Source organism: Stereum hirsutum, assembly GCF_000264905.1.
Source record: "Stereum hirsutum FP-91666 SS1 unplaced genomic scaffold STEHIscaffold_1, whole genome shotgun sequence".
NCBI lineage: Eukaryota > Fungi > Basidiomycota > Agaricomycetes > Russulales > Stereaceae > Stereum > Stereum hirsutum.
The window spans coordinates 1,988,374-2,003,174 of NW_006763131.1; the positions used below are offsets into that span (position 1 = coordinate 1,988,374).

The 14,801-nt window shown below is 51.2% G+C and overlaps 4 protein-coding genes across 4 annotated transcripts; all 4 read left to right on the plus strand.

Moving 5' to 3' along the window:
• Positions 1 to 162: 162 nt before the first annotated feature.
• On the plus strand, positions 163 to 2,166 carry STEHIDRAFT_89261 (GroES-like protein). Its single transcript, XM_007298216.1, has 10 exons — positions 163 to 223; positions 291 to 449; positions 503 to 595; positions 652 to 800; positions 863 to 976; positions 1,032 to 1,158; positions 1,218 to 1,425; positions 1,490 to 1,769; positions 1,834 to 1,915; positions 1,990 to 2,166. Exons 1-10 carry the CDS (start codon positions 194 to 196, stop codon positions 2,068 to 2,070), a joined length of 1,323 nt encoding a protein of 440 aa, XP_007298278.1. The 5' UTR covers positions 163 to 193; the 3' UTR covers positions 2,071 to 2,166.
• Positions 2,167 to 3,235: 1,069 nt separating this feature from the next.
• On the plus strand, positions 3,236 to 8,031 carry STEHIDRAFT_127167 (uncharacterized protein; the record flags this gene model as incomplete). Its single annotated transcript, XM_007298735.1, has 12 exons — positions 3,236 to 3,742; positions 3,804 to 3,874; positions 3,942 to 4,736; positions 4,806 to 5,004; positions 5,065 to 5,764; positions 5,830 to 6,138; positions 6,203 to 6,373; positions 6,442 to 6,765; positions 6,826 to 6,963; positions 7,021 to 7,497; positions 7,564 to 7,704; positions 7,862 to 8,031. The coding sequence occupies 12 exons, from the start codon at positions 3,236 to 3,238 to the stop codon at positions 8,029 to 8,031; spliced, it is 4,002 nt and encodes a 1,333-aa protein (XP_007298797.1).
• Positions 8,032 to 9,334: 1,303 nt separating this feature from the next.
• On the plus strand, positions 9,335 to 10,257 carry STEHIDRAFT_143728 (uncharacterized protein). The gene is made up of 2 exons (XM_007298736.1): positions 9,335 to 9,746; positions 9,809 to 10,257. The coding sequence occupies exon 1, from the start codon at positions 9,557 to 9,559 to the stop codon at positions 9,743 to 9,745; it is 189 nt and encodes a 62-aa protein (XP_007298798.1). The 5' UTR covers positions 9,335 to 9,556; the 3' UTR covers position 9,746; positions 9,809 to 10,257.
• A 215-nt stretch (positions 10,258 to 10,472) lies between these two features.
• STEHIDRAFT_89268 (Metallo-dependent phosphatase) lies at positions 10,473 to 14,348 on the plus strand. Its single transcript, XM_007298217.1, has 21 exons — positions 10,473 to 10,675; positions 10,779 to 10,978; positions 11,074 to 11,121; positions 11,207 to 11,518; positions 11,606 to 11,774; positions 11,848 to 11,968; positions 12,044 to 12,178; positions 12,258 to 12,279; positions 12,339 to 12,421; positions 12,488 to 12,541; positions 12,613 to 12,755; positions 12,834 to 12,840; positions 12,915 to 13,018; positions 13,081 to 13,159; positions 13,219 to 13,250; positions 13,301 to 13,338; positions 13,409 to 13,468; positions 13,543 to 13,637; positions 13,740 to 13,900; positions 13,963 to 13,991; positions 14,053 to 14,348. The coding sequence occupies exons 2-21, from the start codon at positions 10,781 to 10,783 to the stop codon at positions 14,197 to 14,199; spliced, it is 2,037 nt and encodes a 678-aa protein (XP_007298279.1). The 5' UTR covers positions 10,473 to 10,675; positions 10,779 to 10,780; the 3' UTR covers positions 14,200 to 14,348.
• The last annotated feature ends 453 nt before the right edge of the window (positions 14,349 to 14,801 follow it).

The following is a 14,801-nucleotide window of genomic DNA, read 5'->3' on the forward strand; positions in this document are numbered from 1 at the left end:
TCTGTTCGCGCGCCAGCTGGAGCCCCGCCTTGCGTCATAACCGTCATCTCTCTGACAGGCTTTGCATCAAGTCCTCAGCCTCGTCGACCTATATAAAGAGCTCCTAGAATGAGCTCTGCTGACTCCCCATTAGTCTTATATCTCTTTCCCCCCATAATTTTGTGAATCCAATCTACCAACACAACTTTAAATCATGCAGGCCGCAGCTAACAAGTTCCAGGAGGTGAGCGGCACACTCGTCCATACCAGCGAAATTACGGCCCATTTACCGGAAAATTACTTTTCTTTAGCATCTTGGCTCCTACCCGACTACCATCACGACAGATAGGGAGGGTTACAAGGCCCGGCCAGAGGGAACCATGAAGGCCCTCGCTTGGTTCGGCGCAGACGATGTCCGCGTCATTGAGGCCGGCATTCCAGACATCGTCGACCCAGATGATGTTGTCCTTGTGAGTGTGTTGGCTACGAAGAAACATCTATGGTGAACTCATGTTGTGCACAGAAAGTTACTGGGTCTACGATCTGCGGCTCGGACTTGCATCTCTACCACGGCGAAATCATGGGTCTTCAGAAGGGAGACATTCTAGGCCACGAGGTGCGTATCTTTGAGTTCCCCATCTTTTTTGTGCTGACGCGAGCCATTCTGTCTAGTTCATGGGTGTTGTGGACAGAGTCGGGCCCAACGTCAAGAACCTCAAGATCGGTCAGCGTGTTGTGTCCTCATTCCAAATTGGCTGTGGCAAATGTAGGTTCTGCAAAGAGAACCTCTCCTCATTCTGTGACAACACGAACCACTCGTCGTAAGTCTGGCATGACTCCGACTATGCCATACATCGCTGACGAGTAAGATGTTTTGATATAGACTGCAGAATTATATGTATGGTACACGCGATGCTGGATTTTTCGGATATTCACACTTCACTGGTGGTTTCCCTGGTGGCCAGGCCGAATACGTGCGAGTACCAATCGCAGAATAGTGAGTTTATACTACCAACTTTTCTCTATATACCATCTCACGCGCGAACTATCAGTAACCTTCTTCCAATCCCCGACGGCATTCCGGACGAGAAGGTGATCTACCTATCCGATGTCCTCCCCACCTCTTACCACACCGTCGTCGATACTGGTGTCAAAGAAGGTGACACCGTTGGTGTCTGGGTACGTCTCCGTGCATCGTATCTTAATATGGCATATTCTGACCACGGTCGACTCAACAGGGTCTGGGCCCTATTGGTCTCTGTGCTGCGAAATGGGCGAAGCTGAAGGGTGCCTCTCGAGTCATCGGTATCGACAAGGAACCAGAACGACTGGCATTTGCTCGAGAGGCCATCGGTATCGAGACGGTGGACTTCACTGAGTTCTCTGATGTCCCGAAACGGCTGCACGAGCTCGTCCCCGGTGGCCTCGACATCGCTCTTGACTGTGGTGAGTGTCTTCCTCACAATTCTTTCTGTGCGCCCATGGCTCATATTGACTTTCTTCCACTCAGGCACGTTCCACGAACCAAAGACTATGTTGCACAAAGTCCAGAAGACGCTAATGCTTGAGACTGACGTCCCGGAGACCGTGAACGAGATGATCGTCGCATGCAGAAAAGGAGGCAGTGCGGGCATTATCGCCGCTTATGCTGGTTTTTGCAATGGCTTCAACCTCGGGGCCCTTATGGAAAAAGGAGTTAGACTTGTTGGCAATGGACAAGCTCCGGTGAAGAAGTATTGGGAGGAGATTCTGAACGATTATATCATTCCTGGGAAGTTTGATCCTACATTGTATGTCTCTCTCATTCCATTCTTGTCAGACTGTGGCGGTTGACGACGATGTACTTGTTTTCAGTATGATTAGCCATCGGGTACCGATTGACGATATGGCCAAGCTTTATGTTGCCTTCGACAAACGGGAAGCTGGTGTGAAAAAGGTTTGTGTTCTCACTTTATGGTTCTGGTGTGATGGTTCTGGTGTGACGTTGGCTGATGGTTGGATATCATATAGGTCTTTGTAGAGACGCAGTTCTCGTCACCTCCTGCAACGGGTTGTCCCACGCTCACTCGCGTCGACGAGTGGACGAAGTAGAAAACAATTCGTTCGGCTTAGAAAGAATCGTAGTATCGCCGGTGCGATGTCTGTCTAGGTGGAGAAGTTTGGCGTGTAACGTTTTAGTATATCAACGCAACTTAATATGTACTATGTCTAGCTGAGGTTGTATTCTAGTCGCTTTGAGTTCTTTGTGATTGTCAGTCCGTACCTTTTTCTGTAACACTCCATGCTAGTAATCCATACATCGTGTCCCGCATGGTGAAGTCTATCTTTCCGACCTCGCCCATCATCATCCATTTCTCATGATCGCCAACCGGCGTTCATTGGAGCTGCGAGCAAGTAATTCTCTTTCCATTTCCTGGTTTGCCCTTGAGTGTTGTTCATCATCTATGTAGCCGCCGTCTATGTAATTGCTAATTGCCCAAGGCAAGATAAGTGCAGCGCTTGTTTTTCCACATCCGGGATCTTGAAAGCGGATCTTGGTGTCGAATGAGCATTTCGTCACTGAGCGTGTCATGGTCATGAGAACGTCGAGACGGTGAGCAGCGATCGCGAGGCACGACAGACGCTGACAGACGCCGATCGGGTGGGTTCGAAATGAATTTCATCGCAATGCGTACGCTTTGAGTTCCCCTGGCAACGTTGTCTCGAACGGCGGCAAACGACAGTCACAGATCGTCACACCCGGATGCAGAGTTTATCGTCACGTCGTCCTCTCCGTTGCACTCGATTGCTTCCGTTTCTGGATTCAGAGTCCGTGAGACTGCGAAGGCGCGTCCGAGCGCGTGCGTGTGTGAGCGAGCACAATTGCTGGCCATCGAAGTTTCAAGCCCACACTCCTTGTACTCGTTCGACACATTCCTCCCCCTCGTCGGACAGAGGTGAGCTTGCTCAGGTCGTCTTGGTTGAAGCTTATTGAAGCCCGGCGCGAAGATAGCTCGGCAATCAATTAATCAACTCGTGTTGTCGGCATTATCCGAGGTGAGTTGCAGATACTGAACCGAATGACGATGTGGCCACCCTTCTCGTGGAGTTTCACCTGCTGTACTCGTCATGTTTTCTCCATAGCTCACACTTCTCTGTTTATTCTCTCGCTCATCTCAGTGTAACTCAAGCTCTCAGTTTCTCCGATAATCAGAAGAAACACTGGCCAGCATACCCTAATTTGTTTTCAAGTTCGTCTGACCAGGACGACGACGACATGAACCTTAGCATGATTGCCTACCCGCCACGAAACCGCCACGATGACTCTGTTCAGAAACGCTGGACCACGGATCCTGCTTACGCGTCTTACACATCCTCCCTATCCGCCTCGAAGTCCTCCGCCTCTCTCGCGTCCTCTTCATTCAGTGCCTCCGTTGCAGCAACTTCCTCCAAATCCCTATTAACCGGCTCCGACCCGTATTCGACCACATTCTTGTCTACATCGTCAGCATCTCCTGCACTCTCGACTTCAACCATTCCGTTTTCCTCCAGCTCCGGAGCCACATATGCCACGGATATCTTTACCACGTCTGCTCCGGTGACTGTCACCCTTCCTTCGACAACATTCACTTCCACGAGCACGTATCTCGCGTTTTCAGCCACACCCATAGGTTTTGCTGCGGCTGCGTCGGACCCGACTTGTATTGGCGGTGGTTTGGATGCGCCCGCTGATGGTATACTTTCTACTCTAATTCTTCCCGCTTGCATTGGACTTTTTCTATGGGTGAGTCCGTCTATCCATTATTCGACTGCGCAGAGATTATAGTCCTGATGTGCGATATCAGTTATTATTTGCTTTCATTCGTCCACGATTTCGCCAAGTATACGGCATTAGAGAATGGTTCGTTCAGCCCGAGTGAGTCTCACCCCTCGTTCAACTCGGTTGTCGTTCATTGACCGGTAGAATAAATTGTTACTGTTAGCTTGCGGCCTAGACTACTTCCGGACACCTTTTGGGCATTTCTCAACCCTCCCGTTCCCCTCGTCCCATCAGTACCAAAAGACGTTTCCGATACGGGCAAATCGCCTGCCACAGACGCGTCTCTGTATCCTTCAGACGAAGAACTCAGCCAGCGCGCCCTCTGGCATTGCTTTCTTCTTGTTTTAGGCTGGACGCTCCTCGGCCTAGCAGCAGCATTACCTCTTTATATGGTTTCCACCCCATGCGTTTCTCAGTCCATCTCGCAGCCACTATTCGGAGGTGGATTATCCACGTTACAGGATTTGAGCTTGTTACGGCTACTGAACCTACTGGACGACAAGTCTATCACGACTTCCAGCTCTAATTCCATAACGCTGCTGAGGCGCGCGACGGTGAACGGGGTAGACGTTGCTCAGAACACCCGCATTCGTATCATTATTCTTACTGTCATCTTCCTCGTCCTCGGCGTACTTCCGGCGCTCTGGAAAACAATCAAGGAGTTTAACCTACTCGTCGCGCACCGGAGACGTTGGCTTGATGTCAAGCTGGGAGGGAAGGATATGGGGTGGTTGAGCTTGAGAGAGGCACCAGGGTTTGCTTCATGGGGAGAGAAACGGGTCAAGGATTTTATGAACAGGACGGGGCTGAGCTCTAGCTTGGAGACGGGGGCGAGGAGAAGGAACGCAAGTAGAGCTCGGGATTTGGATAGGGAGGAGAGGATTCAGGAGGATAGGAGGCTGTCGACTGAGGAGGAGGCGAGCTTGGAGGTGGATGTGCAAAGCTTGTTCACAATCGGGTGGGTCATGCTCGTTGGACCCTAAGAGATTTTTTTGCTCAGATCGTCTTGCTGATCCTTTCTTTATAGCGAAACGAGACAGCTTGCGTTGCTTATAGAGGAACGCGACGAAATTTTGGAGAACCTGGAGATAGCGGAAACGAGATATATATCCTCGTTCCGGCTGTCTACGCCTGACCCTTCGATAGCGGATTATCAACCTGCACCTCCCTCAGATACTGAGGGGATACCATACATCAGTCGGCCACAACCTCTCAACGCATCGAAGGTATTTGCTCGTATATTCTTCACACACTCTTTCATTATTAAACCTCAAAAAACGAAACAGGCACTTCCTCGGAGACAACGAGCCCGAAATCCGGCCTACGCCTCATCCTCCCTAACACCAACCTCCTATGTCGCGCCCTCACAATACTATAAACTCGGAAGCCTTCGTGGCGTCAATGGAGGCCGCTTCGCCGACTCAGAAGAGTCGCCCAGCTTTTCCGACTCCATCACTCAACGAGTCGTAGGTAGCCGCTTCCAAGAGATCCCGCGAAGTTTTGCCGACGTCTACGGTCCCGTTCCTGTTGGGAGCCGTGTGCACCTCCAGGGTGGGGTGCTTAGTACTACCCCCAGACTACCACTACCGCCGATTCCTAACCCGAGTCAGCATGGACCGAATTGGGTGGAGCATTCGGGGGACACAGAAGCCGATAAGGAGGATAGAGACTGGGTAGATCTGATGCGCGAGCCACCTATTGATTTTGCGACGCCTGAGGAGGGTACAGGACAAGGGGAAAGAGACAGGATGATCGGGGCTTCGTCGCCGCTTGTGGAGAGTCCATACATGGAGAGCCCAGAGAATATGAGTGAGATGGGGATGTTGAGCTTTGGGAGGAGACCGAAGATATTTGGCCCGTCGCCTTCGGATCAACTTGATACATTTCCGCTCAGGAGTCGTAGGCAGGATACGTCGGGTAGCAGTGATGTGCCGCCTCCACATCTGAGGCTACAGTCTCACCCCCCGTTTGTGAGACCCATGACTGGTGAGACCTTCTGCATGCTTCCTGTCCAATCACTGGAGACTGTATTGAAATGATGTTTATTTCAGGCCTCAATCATGACGACCTCGGTCATGTGTACGCAGATATTCGCTCGTGGCGAACCAAGCTGAAGCAGATTAATCAAGAAATTGCGGATGCGCAGAGTGAAGGGTACAATGATATTGCGGATGGTGTCCGGGTGAAAGGTTGGATCCTCATCGGGAAAGGCCTACGCTTCATACCCGGCATTCAACTCATCGAAGGCCGAGCCAAGGAGGACATCCGCTGGGATCAGCTCCAGCTCGAGCACGATGCCTCAAACCATGCTGTCTTCTGGACGATCACTGCTGTCATTGTTGTGCTACTTGGAATTGGCTGTAAGTCTCCCTCGCTCTAGCGGCACCTCTTCGAACTCTCATCGCGTTTGTGATTGCTCACTAGTGACCGCCGCGGCAGGATTGGCGATGTCAGCCGCACCCGACTATGCGCATTATTTCCCATTCCTCCGGCCTCTGGCGAACCATAATGATTTTGTCACGGGTCTTGCCATCGTCCTCGCACCTGCAGTCGGTTGCGTCGTCTTCATCTCCACCTCGATAGCTATTCTTGCATGTAAGCGGTTCTCCTTCTCGAAATAATTCAGTGGTACTAAAATTATTCCAACGTGCGTCAACTTCCAGACTCATCTCGCTTGATCAGATCCGCCTCGGTTTCTAGAGATCGTCTCGTCATGTTCAAGACGACGTTCTATGTCCTTATGGCAGTCGCCACGATTTGGCTCATCGCAATAGGCGCCATTCTGTATGCTTTCTCGGCCCTTAGCCTAAGCAGTCAACGGCCACAGAAAGTTGCTGACGGTGCCATATATGTCACTACCTTGATTCTGGGTATCGCGTTGACGGTGGCAGTCATTACTCCTGCACTGTTGTTACTGCAGCCGTTTCACCTCATCCGTGTCCTGCGGGCGGAGAGAGAAGCTGTCACGCCTCGACAGCGGTTCCGTGGTAAGGACTTGCCACAACAAAACCTTGAACTTTCGCTTGACGATGCCTCACCTTTTCCAGCTGTGTATCCAAGGACGTACAATCCATCGTTTGCTCTGGCCTGTTGTATCTGGGCTCAAGTTACAGCATCGACCCTATGCATTATATTCCCTATCATTGGCCCAACCCTGGCTCTTCTGCTATTTTTGAGCCTCATCGGTACGGTGCAATCTTTCTATGCGCTCATAGTATGTACGTTCTGACAGCCTCGTACAGCACACCGATATCTCGTTGGCTACGTCTACGCACGCACTCGGTCCCAAACCGGTGGCCTCCTCCAAATATGGCTCGTCCAACGTTTCGGTACCCTCCTCGGCTTCCAGCCCATGCTCCTCGGCCTCATCCTCCTCACTCGCGAGATGTGGCCCGAAGGCGGCGTCCTCTGTGGCTTCTCGGTCGGCATTATCCTTTTCGTCGAGCTTTATGCCACTTGGAAGACGAGACTTCCGGGGAAAGCCTCTTTGAGCAATATCACTCAGGATTCGCTGGAGACATTTAGGAGGACGGCAAGGCCGACAAAGAGGGAAAGGAAAACTGGGCACGGGGAGTCTAATAGTTTTGCGAGTTCCGGACCATTGGGGGGTGGGAGAATGACGAGGACGAGGGGCTCCATGGCAAGTGTGTTGGAGATGATGTCAGTTACTTTGGCTGTTATGCCTTCACCATCACAGACAAGGGGCCCTGTGCCCATTCGTATGTCCTCGCTTATTATTATTTTTCCTCGTGATTGGCATTTCATATATTCGTGTGCTTATGCAGAGACTGAAACCCTGGATGATCTCACGGCAACTGAGCGAGCAGCTCGAACCCACCCTGATGCGCCACCTCACCTGCCGCCTCTTCCTTTTGCTGATCACGCGGAGGAAATGGCGAGCATCATGTATGCCCCAGAATTGATAGGTGAGGACCTCTTGTGCTATACTTGACAATTCAGTCAAGTAGCACCCTTCTTTGCCGCCTCACCCCCACACGAGCGCACCCCTCTTTTCCGAATCTTATCCTTCCTCGACTTCTCCGCGTCGAGGACTAAATGGCTGACTTATCTCTCCACGCATAGCACCGACGCCTATCATCTGGCTGCCGAACGACTCTGCCGGTGTCGCTCGTTCGGAGGCTTACGACCTACAACGATACCACGATATACCCGTTACGCTCGACGTCCGCGCGAACGAAGACGTGATGCATCCAACGAGGACAGCTTCGTCCCGTGCGCGCCGAAGTCTATGACATTTTCAAGAACTTATGTGACGTTTTATGACTTTTTCTCGGCTTGGACTGAGTACAACTTACTCTCAGTGACGATTTCCCTTTGCGCTTGATCTTTGATGCGTTTCGTGGACTTTTGCTTGGCTTTACTTACTCGTTTTTTTGCGGTGTTATTGGGACTATTTGCTTGCTTACCTATGTATGTCTGAGATTATTGCGTGGACCTTCTTCCGATCCTCGTGCTTATTTTATCTTTTTTTTGCCTTCGTCGTCATTATCACGGCCGGAGTCAAGGACTGTATCCCTTTGTTTCCCTCCTCACCTCGGCCGTTGTTTGACCAGTGCATATACCTATGATTACTCAGTACTCTCAGCGACTACGACCTTTTTGACCTCTTACCTCGTCCTATAGCATTCAGACTTGTTGAACCTAGATGGGAAATGGTTCAGGAGCTTGTTCCGAGCCAAGTACAGGCGAATTTGTAGTGATTGAGCCGATCTTGAGGGTTCGATTTTCAGTCCAAACCGCACGCAGTGCAGGGCGCCTATGTGGGGGGTTTTTGTGCGGGCCGGCGGGGGTAGTGCGTGTTAGCGCGGCCCCAACAGCCCCTGCCCCTTGCTCCAAACCTCCAACAACTCTCCAGCATTCCAGTATGCGCAGAGATGCCATCGCGACCCTCGAATTCGTCAGGTCAAGGATGACCCGCCGGGATAGATAAGTAACTGATTTGATTTCTGCCCAGAAAACCCTGGAGTTACCTCGGAAGTAGAAGCTCGTGTGGGGTACTAGGGGTCAAGTTTGCTCAACGGAATCAACTAATTGGTGTCCTGGCGCCGCCTAGGGGGTTCAGAGGTGTGTGTCCTAGTGTTCTCTGCGTTTTATGGAACCCCTAAAATTGCCTAACCATTCTACCTTGCTGTGAAACTGATTTCAAGGGTACATGACAGGGACAAGTAAAACGTTTCGCAAACCCCAATCATCCCTCGTTCCGCACTGCTGTCTGCGGACTTCAATTAAACCTGCCACTGTCGGTGCTGAGCGTCACTGTCGGAAAACGACATCATAGGCATCGTCATATAGCGAGAGAAAGGGAGCGATAAGCATTTTGACCTGTTCGAACTTGAGTTGGCGAAATGGTGATCACCGTCATGGGGTTTCTTCGATGGCAAAAAGAGGCAGCCCTGATATTGTCTGTGAACCGCGCTCCGACACCGCTCCGTCAGAGTTTGAGCCCCAAGGAATGGTTCACGGTTGCTCGGATAAAGTACACGAGCTCCCTATAACTTATACGATCAAAAGAGGTCCCACAGCAGCGCGAAGAAGGGACCCCCTCGCTCCCATCCTCGAGTGGATCCTCGGGTACCCCAAAACATAGCCGCTCTTTCAATAGTATTTATCTCTCTCTTGTCCTGGTGCGAGTGAGATATTCCCCCAGACCCGTACCTGGGTGTCCTCTCCGTATCTTCATCTCCCCTTGTCGTCCTTGACGCCGTCGAACAGCTCCACTTCGCCGACCCTTTCACTAGCGCCACTCTGACCGCCACGATGTTCGCCACACCTCATCACTCTCACACGATCCCGCCCACTTCGGGTCCTCTTCTGACTTATTCCAAGGAGATGAAGGCATATACTTTGAGGTTGTGGACAGAGTCGCTACGGGTTTCGAGGGATAAAAGGGCAAGCAGCAAGGCTGCGGCGAAGGGGCAAACTTGTGTCCAGGCGAAGAGCCATTGAGGTGCATCGCTGGTTTCTGTGTTTGACGGTCGTGTGCCATGCTCAGACATGGCAATTCTCTAGCAGGCAGTCACATCGCCTCACAGCTTCATCACCCGCATCACTCCATCCAATTCACCTTTCAGGTCCTGCCTGCTTCACGACGTTCAACATCGCAACACCAATCTAATTCGCCTCCCCGCGGTCTCATCCATCATCATCATCACTTCGTCTTTGCCATCGTCTACCTTCCTCCCTTCTTTCTCGACCATACCTCGTCTGCTCAACGTTCTCTCGCCGATTCATGATGTTTGTATAGTATGTATTACAAGACTCGTCTCCGACTTCATCACGCTCTCGTACCTCAGCATCTGTTATCAGTCCAAGCCCCTATTCTTGCACTCTGACATCATCAATTGCATCTAACTTCGTTCGCTTGACCTCTGAGTCTGTACTTATGTAGATCTTACTTTTTTTCAGGTTCTACTCTACACATTACACTTCTTGTACTCTACTCTCTACGCTTACACTACCACATACACGGATTATTCGCCTTCTGCATTTGACCATGAAATTTTTGCATGAGCTCCGCGCTCAGCCATCGGATGTTATGCTCGAGCTCCCCGTTGAAACGTTCGCCTAGACGCCACCGTTCTCGCATGCTCTCTAATAAAGCATTTGAAATTCTACTCCGCCGCGAACACTGTTCATGAACTGTCTGCTGAAGAACGTGCGTCGGCGGTAAACAGGCACCATCTCGTTTTGGGCTCTATTCTCTTCCCTATGTGCATGTGCGTACTTGGGTAGGAACTCCTTGGAGGATGCGTTGGTGAATCGACCAACGGCTGCCCATTTTCCCATTCGCGGATTATGCCTCTACTCGCTTCTGATCGCTATTCTTACTCAACAACTCGAACATCCGGCCGGCACTGCAGAGGGTATAAAGTTGAGGTACGTTCGCTTCGTACCCGTCTGCGCTCCTGCCCTCTTTCTGAGCAGCACTTGCTCTTCCTAACCGTCGAGACTAACGAGATGGGTCGGTTTACAACCTCAGGGATGCAGGTTCTAGCCGTGACGCTCCAAAGCGTCGTCGCCCTCACCTCCGCACAAAACAGCATCATTACCTCCCAGGGATTAGGACCAGCGACGTTCACAGCTCCTGGAGCGTTCCCGACGACTCTTTACTCCTCCTATTATAACGCGCCTACGGCCACCGACGCTGTCCCACAACCCGTCATTTCTGATCCCGTTTTAGTACGTTCAGCGTGATGCTGCGACTTTATACGGGGTTATTTTTGGCAGCCCCTGTTGACATGAGAATTTGGTTCCGTGGACGTCGCGTCCTGTAGCACAAGACCTACCCCTTGGCCTTAACCAACCCGGATACGATACCGCAGGTGCGTTTGACGCGTCAAAAGACGCGTAGTTCGCGCTCTAGGCTTGATTTATTCGCGTATTCATCCTCCCCTCTTCTTCACAAAGAATAATACGGAAGACCCTCGCGTCCTTCCTCCCAAGGCCTCCGACTCACTCCTGCTCCAACATGCGAAGACTCAAATCACGTCGATTCAAAATAACGCTCTGTTTGATACGTGTACGAAATGTCAGGCAAGCCTTGAAGTCGCTAAGTTCCTCGCGTTGGCCGCTCCGGATCAAGGACCCGAGCTGGCCGTCTTCGTCTGCAATGCATTTTGGCTGTCGAGTACTTGTGAGGCGACATATGAAGGGACTCCGCTTGGAGCGATGGTCACACAGGTTCTTGCTAGTGCGGATGTCGGAGGTTTCGATGGTCAGGTTCGTGCATTTATCTTTTCTATGCTCTTCGAGAAGCCATACATGTACTTATTGAAGTCTATTTTTTGGATCGTGTGGTATAAGTAGATGATCTGCGAGAATTTCTTCAGCAGTGCATGCCCAGTGGCACCCACGACACCTCTGAACCTTACTGGCTGGTTTGCGAAACCAAAACCTGATCCTCTGCCCGCCCCGAAAGTACCCAGTGGAGAGCGTCTGAAGGTTCTTCATCTGTCGGATCTGCATCTCGACCCAAGTTCGTATATCATTTCTTTGAAAGTGCGATATTTGATCGTTAACCATCTCGTGTGTTTGCCCAATTTTACCAGGGTATGCAATTGGTGCCGAAGCGAACTGTTCATCCGGCCTTTGCTGCCGTGAGAATAATCACAACAAAGCAAGCCCCAATGCTAGTATCTTGGCTGCTCCTCGCTATGGATCTTTCCTATGGTCAGTCCAACAACCGTCTAATACCTGCACGAGAAGAATTTGTAGTTGATGCAAGTGTTGAACGTTGCCCGCTAGTGATTCGCCCCTGGGACTGGTTACCACTGCATTCGAGTCCATTCCTACTCTGACTGACACCGCCGATACTGGATTCAACTTCACCCTATACACCGGAGACCTCGTCTCACACGACCCTGATAGTCAGCTCTCAGAGTGAGTGCCAGCTCTATATCTGTCACTCATCTTACTGCCCATATGATATTCAAATGTAATGGTCATGTCTGGATCATAGGGATTATGTCCGCTACACTGAGGTAGATGCTCGATTTCTAGGTGATGTGGCCTAAACTCTGATTTATCTTCATGGCGTTAGACCGTGCTGTACGATCTTATGAAGAGGATGCTTCAGGCGGGCCCTGTCTATGCCGCTCTCGGGAATCACGACTCTTACAACCAGTACGGCTTCATCTATATATTCTTAATCATCTGTCAAGGGGAGCTAATTTGGTAATGCGCTTGTAGGGACCAAGACGCGATCCAAGCACTCGGAGGTGACCTCGCCACTCAATTCAGTTGGTACGTTCTCCCACTCTCAATACCTACTATGTTTGTAGCTAATGCGCCGTTCGATTCGTGTATCCCTAAAGGAACTACGACCACGTCTCGTCCCTCTGGGAATTCGAAGGCTGGATCAATCAGACGACTGTGGACTTGGCTAAGGCCCATTATGCTGCATATATGGTTAAGCGCGTAGATGGTCTGCGAATCATCACGCTCAACACGGACTTATGTGAGTTAGACCCACCGATCTTGTCTGGTGCCACTGGTCAGGGTTCTGATTTATCATTTTGTGCCCTCTGCTTAACAGGGTACCGGTGCGTAGTCTCTGTTGTGCCGCCGTCGTGATCATAGAGATTAAAATCTCATCTTCCCCACCGGATGTCCATAGTGCGAACTGGTTTGCGTACATCAACCAGAGCCACATCGACCCCAGTGGCATGATGAGGTTCCTGACCGACGAACTGCAGGAGGCCGAGGACGCCGGTGACAGAGGTTAGGATCTCAACGACCTCCCCACTTCTGACTGACTGGATCTTTGTATTGTTCTGGATCAGTCTGGATCTTGGGACACGTCCTCAGCGGATGGGATGGAACGAACGCTTTGAAAAATCCCACGGATTTGTTCTACCAGATGTGCGTACGGACTGCCTTCGGGAGTTGACAAGGAAGGCTTATTGTACCTTTTGTGACAGTGTCGACCGGTTCTCTCCTCATGTCATTGCGAGTAAGTATTGTTTGCATTGTATGTCGTCAAAATCTCCATAATGTTTATAGATATATTCTTTGGGCACACGCATGAGGACGAGCTCTCGGTATGTGCCACTCTTTCTCCCAGCCCCACGTTATCTATCGAACGAAATTACTAATGCCATACGAAATCAGATCTTCTATGCCAACAACGGGACCAACATCAGCGCGGATACCGCCCAAACTGTCTCATGGGTGCGCGTTCCCGCCTTGCCCCTCCTCCATACTTATCTATGTACACGCCAGCTCACTGATCGAGGCTGCTCCAGATGGGTCCCTCGCTCACGCCGCTCACGAACCTCAACGCCGGGTTCCGGATGTACGAAGTCGATTCGGCGACGTTCGACGTTCTCGACGCGCACACGTACGTGTTGCCTTCATTCCGTTCCTTTCTTCGAAAAACCTCATCGGCTTCTCATTTTACCCTTTTTCTTTTTTGTTCTCTCGTCGTGATGGGACTGTGCAGCTGGAGGTCGGACGTGAGCTCGTTCCCCGAGCTGGACTCGCAGATAGCGAATGGCCCTACGTGGGTGCATGAGTACAGTACCCGGGAGGCGTACGGTGCTAATATTACCTGGGGCGCCAATGACCCCTTGAACGCAACATGGTGGCATCTCGTTACTGAAGGTTCGACATCATTAACCACACGCACTCTATATCTCGTTTTTGATATCGATCTTAACTTATAGCGATGGAGGCCGACTCGAGTCTCGTCGCGGTGAGACCCTTTATTTGAGTGCTCGTGCTCGCGGCATGCTGACTGAACGACCTCAATACAGACCTTCAACACCTTCCAGGGTAAGGAGTCCATCCTCACCGCGGATTGTACGGGTGATTGTGTCTCAGCGAGGATATGCTACATACGGAGTGGAAGTTCGAGTCTAGCACAGCAGAACTGCCCGGCTGGGTTTGGGTCAGTGCAGTAAGCTGTACGGTAGGGGGATTACATTCAACCGACATTTCGTCCTGAGAGACAATATGATAACTACTGTACATGCTTTCATCGAGTTGTGCAATCCCTGCGGCCCCCTGTGTCGTGAAAGGCTGACACTGGAAATTCCATGCCATAATATTTGAACGACAACGTGCCCCACACAGCTTGAGTTTGAGCTTGAGTGCCTTGCTGTGACGTGTGCACGATAGACGGGCAAGATCTGCCTCTCCGTTTCCACGCCTTGGTGAAAAATTGCGACTATCGCGGTGGAACGGACAAAGACGGAGCACCTTTGAGGAGCACCGGGATTTGCAGCCAGGCCTCCACAGAGAGACACGGCAATAGCCGGGCGGGGTTTTCCCACGTGGATCGGAATTGCGTCGGAAGGTCGTATTTGGCGTCAACGTTTTGTTCGCTGGCCACTGTCCTCGCGCTCTTCTCTGGTTTGTTTTTAGGAAAAAGAAATGATAGAAGAGCGCCTGAAGACTTCTTATGGAATATCGCACAGCCGACCGTTGCCGGAGTGAAGATCTATGAAGACTCGGCCGCCTGGCCTGTTCTGGCCATGGACTCATTGGCCCCTCATGCATATTT